General features: G+C 44.2%; 1 protein-coding gene across 1 annotated transcript; it reads right to left on the bottom strand.

The window, feature by feature from the left end:
- Positions 1-407: 407 nt before the first annotated feature.
- si:dkey-87k14.1 (leucine-rich repeat transmembrane protein FLRT2) lies at positions 408-4,806 on the bottom strand. The gene is made up of 2 exons (XM_041060283.1): positions 4,550-4,806; positions 408-2,892 (listed from the first exon to the last, which is right to left on the bottom strand). Exon 2 carries the CDS (start codon positions 2,511-2,513, stop codon positions 408-410), a length of 2,106 nt encoding a protein of 701 aa, XP_040916217.1. The 5' UTR covers positions 2,514-2,892; positions 4,550-4,806.
- Positions 4,807-7,591: the final 2,785 nt, after the last annotated feature.

Raw genomic sequence — 7,591 nt, 5'->3', positions numbered from 1 at the left:
TGTGACTGATTTGTGCCTGTCTCTTTTCTCCTTCTCTCACACATAATTTGACCAGTTGGTTTTACTTCTCCTATGATGCACTGCAGCTATGCTGTGGATTCTGTGTCTGTTATGGTCACAGTATACAATGACTTCATAATCATTCACTATTACTGGAAATCAGAACGAAACCCAGCTTTAATACGCAGATATAAATGAATCCTGATTGTACTGTACATGTCTGTGTGCACAGAATTAAAACAGCACAACTCCAAAAACCAATAACTTAGAAATCTAACATTGTTATAGAAAAGATATTATCTAGCCAGCTGTATAAATTACATTTCTTGAAGACACAAGGGTTTCAAATAATATTAACACTGTACAATGTCCAGTAAAAAAAATGCTCCTGATGCTCTCTAAAACCATCATGTGCCACACGAGTCTGCATCTTGAACATTGTTCTTGCAGTAGACTGTGCTGTTGTTCCCCAGGGGGCAGTCTCGGAAGCCAATGCCCCCATTAGGGGTGTAAATATGCTGAATGCGTAAATCTCCCTTGAGGAGCTGCTCATTGTTGAGCGAGACTATCTGGAAGCTGGTCTCAGTCATTTCCAAGATGGAATTATCTTTCTTGGTGCCTGCCTCGCAATAGTCATCTTTTCTCCGACCCCGATTGTATTTCCAGTTGGTGGAAGATTTGGAGCGGCTCTTCTTGTGCATGTGCCAGCAGAAAATGCTGAGGAGAACCACCAGCACCACAATCACCGCCCCGCCGATCAGCCCGGCCAGCAAGAAAGGCGAGCTGGGTTCTTGTTGTGTGGCCTGCTCGGGCCCTGATGGTCTTTTGTTGTTGTCGGGGCTGAATGAGGCTGGCGTGGTCATGGCTTCAGTGCACACAGTGTCGTCTTTGGGCCGGTAATTATTAAATGCATCCAAGGGAATGACACAGATCCGATAGGTGGACTTTGGCTCGAGGTTAGCCAGTCGGATCCCCCGGTGATCCCCACCCACTATCCTTTCCCTGACGGTGTCCCCTGTCAGACTGGGGCCCATTCTGGCCCAGGTCACCTTGTAGGCAGTGACTGGAAAGGGGGCCACCCAGCTGACGTGGATAGCAGAGCCATTCAGTATGGCAAATGTGACTTGCACTGTCTCCCTCCGGGGATCCAGAGGTTGCTTAGTCCTCAAGCCCCCCTCTCTGGTTGTAAAGATAGGATAGACGTTGGATAATGTGGGGAAGGGTTGCCTGGAGGAGGAGGAAACATACTGAGTGACTAAAGGGGAGTCTGTTGAAGATGACAGGGATGGGATCAGAGCAGAGTTAGACGGTGAGGTGAACAGGTGAGCAGTCACTGTGCTCTGTGGGCACTGGACCAGCTCAGAACTCAGCTCCCTAATCACCATGCCCCGGAACTTTTCAGGTTTATGGCACATGAAGCCACGCACATTAAGCGAAGCTGGCAGAGATTTAAGCCATGACACCACCCATTTGATGCTACAGTCACACATCCAATGGTTGTTCCGAACAGTCAGCTGTCTGAGACTGACGAGGTCATCAAAGACTCCCTGTGTCAGTGACTGCAGCTGGTTGTTTGAAATATCCAGTTTCTCCAGCTTGTGCAACTGTGCGAATGCCCCAACAGGGATCTGGTTTATCTGATTTTCCTGGAAGTTCAATTTGACAAGCACCTCCCCTGGGAGGAATGGGGGAGGATATGTGAGCGAGTTGCGGGCTAGGGATAGCTCTCTTAGAGTGACCAGATCCTGAAAGGTTCCTGGTGTAATCCCTTCATCTGTCAACAGGTTTCCATCCAACAGGAGGCGCTCTAGCCGGGTGACATTCCTAAATGCTTCCTCTGCGATTACTGCAATTCGGTTCTCATCCAATCGCAACTCTTTCAGATCATCTGGAAGACCAATAGGCACGCTGCTGAGGTGGTTTTTAGTGAGGAAGAGCATCTTCAGGCTCACTGCCTCACGGAAGGCCCCTTCCTCCACCCCTACTGTAGAAATGGAGTTATCATCCAAATGCAGCTCCTCCAGCCAAAGAAGCTGAGCCAGAGCCGCTCTAGAGATAGTCTGAATGTTGTTCTCTTGCAGATGGAGAACCCTCACATTTTTGGGCAGGTTAATGGGGAATTCATCCAGCTGGTTGCCATAGAGATAAACAGTTTCCACAGAAGCCACGTGGTGGAGCTCCAAGGGAAAGCCAGCGTTATTGATTTGGTTGTTGTGGAGGTAGAGGGTCTTATAACCCTCACCAATTCCCAGAGGCACTGAGGTCAGGCTCCGCTCGTTGCAGTAAATAAAGGTGCGATCACAGCGGCACTCCTCGGGACAGTTGGAGGCCCGGGAGAACTGGAGGTGAAGGCCTAACAGTATAGGTATCCACGGCCTTATAAAAGTGGCCCAGTCCTTATTCCATAAACGCCACTGTAACTCCATTTCAAAGGGATCCAAAAAATACAGAAACCAAATCAGAGACAAAAATGATAAGAAACTGGGATTTGAAAATTCCCACAGAACAGTCATTACATTTTGGCTGTTGGCTTAATAGACGCCAGTGTGTCCAGCCTGGTGCTGCCAAAGGTCTTGAGTAATCCCCTTGGTAATTAGTTGTCCTAAGTTTCCCAATACAAGAGCAATGGGCTCATTAAACAATATGACTCCTTCAGCAGACCCTGTCCATTACTGAGCATCAGTAATGTTCACCATATTTTCACACTCTCTCCCATTTTTACCACCGGGTAGAGCTCTTTCCACGGCACTCCACACTGACGGCGCCTTGTACAGCACACTGGATGGTCATCATTGGGTGTCCTCCTCCGCGCTTCCTTTCCCTTTCATGTCACACACTGCTGGCTCCAGAACAATAGAGCTTCTCTCGGACTTGACATTTGGATCTGGAAACCTGTTGCAAAATAAGAATCGGAAAAATAAGCCTCAAAATGCATGGTTTCCATTAAAGACCAAGGGATTTTTGTTCTCTCTCTCTTTATTCCACAAATGCAAAGTGAGTCTTTGCAAATTGGGAGAGCAGAGCAGTGAGCATACAAATGACTTACAGATCTGTTACACATTCCCCAGACACACAGCTGCAGAAAAAGGTTATTTCAAAAGATACTGAGGGCAAAGATGTTTACGTGCAGATTAATAAAGTGAGACCTAATCTAAAATGAAAACATGCACTCAGAGGATTCAGACACTTTTTTCCCCTCTCCAGTTGATAACCACGAACGTGAACAAACTGACAAAGAGAACATTTAAAAAACTGCCAAATTCAAAGGATTAAAACATGGCTTTCTGAGAGCCATGAGGTGTGGAGTGAGCTACTGAAGGAGATGACCGGCTCGCTCATGAGCACCATGGCCCATGTTACCCAGTCCAGCCCTGAATGACAGCACCCTGCCCCACAGCACCACTGAAGATCTGTCCTCAAAGGGAATTATGAAGTGGTTAAAAAAGGGGTTGCCGGGTAGATATTACCAGACTATCTAGCAAAACCAAATATTTGCTCTTAATTATTGCTGCACGCCATTCTGTATACCTCTCTAACCCTTGATTCATTGAGCTCAGCTGTGCTGTGCGAAGAGGAGTGCTGGATGGTGATGAACACAGCTTGTCAGGAGCGATAAGATGAGACAAATTCCTCGCACGGGGACAAAACTAAGATCGATGTGGGCCTCTCAAAACGAGGAAAGGTGCTACTGTGAGAACAAGGTCACAAGATTTAAATAAAGTGGAGTCATTTCCTTGTCCTGAGCACTTGTATTAGTTGGGTAAAAAAAAACAACAGCTTCATGATTTAGCCTGGCTGAATTCAAGATAAATACTGGGCTTACACTTCAATACAGTCCTCACAAAAGAAGCGATGATAATGTATTATTAGTGGTTGTAAGCTGGGTGGTACTTATGATTAATAAAGTGGCACCAGGCAGCAGCAGCAGCAGCCAATTGACAGATTGCATTGATTTGTGGCCAAGGCGGTTCAATAGTTATGTAATGTTCCTTGGGGGCTAAAGAAGGCATCAAACTGAGTCCAATTATGGTGACCCGACCTCACCGCGGTACTTATCAGCAGGGTCTTGGGCATCAGTCCTGTGACATGTGTCCCTGATAAAAAAAAAAACAAGTAGCCTACATTTAAGAATACAGCCTTTGTTTTATCAGCAGCTCTGTCCCAGTTTGACGAAGAAACTGACGGGTATTCATTTGGTCTGCTGCTTGAGGAGACAGTCCATGCCAGAGACAATACCTCTTCTTGTTTATTTATTTATTTATTTTCCCCCACTTAATAGAAATGAAGTAATGATATATAGAAATAAGTGGCTAAAAACTGAATTATAAAATTATAACAGTCGAGTAAATACTACAATTGGTATACTTTAACCGTTTATTCAGTTTTTTGCTGTTAATTGTGACAATTATTTTGAAAGGACTACATTCGTCCTGTAAAAGAAATCCCAGAATATTTAAAGATGGGAATTAAAATAACACCTGAGGGTAAAAAAAGAAGAGAGAGAAAAACGATTTCCAAAGGACAGCCGTTAATCTGGAGTGTTTCTTACCTTATGGAAAGCATGCCGCACCTCCACACGGTCTGTCAGTCTCTCCGCAGAGCGCTATGCTCAGACCGGGCACAAAGTCCGCATCCTGCCCGCTGCGTCCGCTCCGCGCTCCTGCTCCTGCTCCGGCTTCAGACTGGTCTCACTTGGTTTTCCGGTGCTGGGAAAGTGGGGCATTATGCTGAATGTGGACGGTTCTGACTTGAATTGTCCAGGAAGGTGAGGAAGTTCAGCTCACCGGTGGTCTGCTCCGCATCTTCCGTCTGCCTCCACAAACACACACCGACAGCCTGAGACTCTGTGCCGGCCTCACAGCTCGGGAGCAGCCGGTGAAGCTCCTCCGCTGCCTCCAGAGGACGAGGAGGGGACATGGAGCACAGAGGAGAGGGGTTAGAGGCTTCCAGGCTGACCCCGCTCCACAGAGTAACCGGGGATATGAAGTCACAGCCTAGGTAAACTGTTTGAGAGACTGCCTGGTTCCTCTCGGAGACCCGAGACTCACTCACTCTGTCTCCGTTAACACACACACACGCACTCTCTCTCTCTCTCTCTCTCTCCCTCCATATACATCCCATTTTCGCCCCCTCTTTCCTCACAGCCTACTTTACCTCCCCTCCTCTCTTCCATTTCGGCCAGGTTTGTGTACATTACATTTTTCCAGACTTATTGTGACTGCTTAAAAAAAAAAAACACTGAAGTTAACTAATAATTCCATAAATACACGGACATGTAGAAATAAACTGAGGTAATAATCAGCAGTAAGAGGAGCTGTGTTCTTCAGCCTCTCCCCTGTTCCTCTCCTTTCCCATTCCCATCATCATTCTTCACATGTACAGACTTGTGCACTTATAACTTAACATTAATGCATGAAAGGTACAGGAGGATAATTATAAAACAGCAGGGATGGATTAACACTTCCAGGGGGCTCCAGGGCCCCCAACCGAGCCTCCGACAGATGTTCCTCCAACTAATTTTCCTGAGGTCTCAGAAACCAAACAGAATTCTGCCGTTTTTTTTTTTTGTTGTTGTTTTTTTTGTTGATGAAACACAAATTAGTTTTAGACTCTGCACCATGTAAGTACATCAGCTGAAGTACGTCTGCTAAAACTAGATTTTGACACAAGGCCAATCTGTAGGATAATGTGTCAAGACAAGGTAAAAACGCAAGAGTCACCTCATCACAGTTACCATTTCACTTTTGATTGCATTCGGGTGGTACTTTCTTACTACAATGTGCAATTAAATCATATTTTCTCAAAGTAGCTGCCACACAGATTGGGAGGGGGGGCTCAGTGTGATACAATGCACTGACACTGTAAACAAAGTTAGAAGTCTGTTAATGAACCACCCAAACAGAATATCAGAAATGATGTTTTTGTAACAGCAATATATTAAGGAAATGCTTCTGTTATTCTGTAGTCAGGAGTTAATGATAAAGAAGCCAATTTGACTTTCTTTTGTTTGTTAGTCCTTACTTCATTTTAGGCCCAGTTTGTTTTTTTTTTGTTTTTTTTTTAATTTCACAATTGCAAATGTTCAGGGGCTGAACATTTGCTGAATGATTGTGACAAAGAAGACAAAGCTTATGTGATAGAAACAATTAAGTTTGTTTAGTAATTATGATTTTATCTTCTTTTTATTTTACCATTTGTTCTTTTTGGTGTTTTGTTATATGTTTCACAAGTTTAGTTTTTCATTTTATTTATTTATTTTCCCTTTTGTTTTCATTGTGTCATTTTTTTATAACTCTGTTGCTTCTATTAGCTTTTCTGCTTTTGGTCTTTTTTACATCTTTCCCACTTGCTAATGATACAAATCTGATGTGAGTTCACTTTACAGACAGACAGTTATATAATTAATGGGCATCAGCTAGATGATTGTGAGGACTTGATGGTTGTGGAGGAATCGTCAGTGAGAAGGGTGTGCATACTACAGTATATCCATCAAGTATGTGAACCAGATTCATTAAAGTAAAGTAAAGTACAGTGGTAGAAGTAGTTTTCATCTCTGGCTGGATCTTTAGCCTGCTTTCATTTGTGGTTTCTGAGCTGCCCTGTGTGTCACCGGCTCCTGCAGCAGATGAGAAAAGTCACCAGCCAGTGCCACCAGTTTTTGGTTTGTGCACATAGTATATTTCCTGCGGAGAGGAGACAGTTTAACGCTTTGAGGCAGCTTATTCTCTTTAATGACGAGCCTCTGTTTGTGGGCAGCAGATTCTTTACAGATGCAAACATCCAGCACGATGATGAAACACAACGGAGACAGCTGAATGGCTTCTACACGCTACTGTTTGATTTAAAAGAATACATTATTTAACATTCGATCCATCGCTGCTTTGCCCAATGAAACTTTTACATCTTCAGACGTTCAAACATCCAGACAGACACAAAAACATCTACACACATATATAGACATAACACACACATGTTGTCTTTACAAAGCCTTTGCTTCGGTTTGTACTCTGCAACAAACTGCACTCTTAATAAAGCGTCAGCAAATGATGTTACAACACTCTACTATTCAAATGACTGCTAATTTACAACTGTACCCTTAGTGGTATACAGGCAAAGAAACACAAACACACATGCACACGTCTGTGGTTTGTTCATAACCTCTATCCACCGCTCTCTGGGTTTGAATTCCTGCTGCCAAACACCACATCTGCTGCTGCCTCTCACTTCTCCAATCTATTAAATTAAAATTCCGGCTAAATCTGTCTGCAGCTTATCACAGTGTATGTGGAGTCCGCGGCCAGCGTGGCGATGCTTGTTTGTGCCGTGTAACTGTAATCCAGCTGCTTGTGTGTGTGTGTGTGTGTGTGTCAGCAACCTGGACAGCTGCTCAGAGGGTTTAGTGCAGGGTTTGGGGAGTAGTGGATTACCTGGATATGTGACCAGATTACAGGGATCTTTGACAAAAACAGAAAATGAACAGGGGGAGTTTACTTGTTTAGTTCTAATGACTAAAAAACACAGTTTTAATTATTGTTATTTTTAAAATACTTGTCTTCATTGTACACAAACATCTGGTTGAACACAAACATTG

Source organism: Toxotes jaculatrix, chromosome 17 (assembly GCF_017976425.1).
Source record: "Toxotes jaculatrix isolate fToxJac2 chromosome 17, fToxJac2.pri, whole genome shotgun sequence".
Lineage (NCBI taxonomy): Eukaryota > Metazoa > Chordata > Actinopteri > Toxotidae > Toxotes > Toxotes jaculatrix.
Note: the sequence above shows the minus strand (reverse complement) of the source record. Positions and strands in the feature narration are given on the sequence as shown.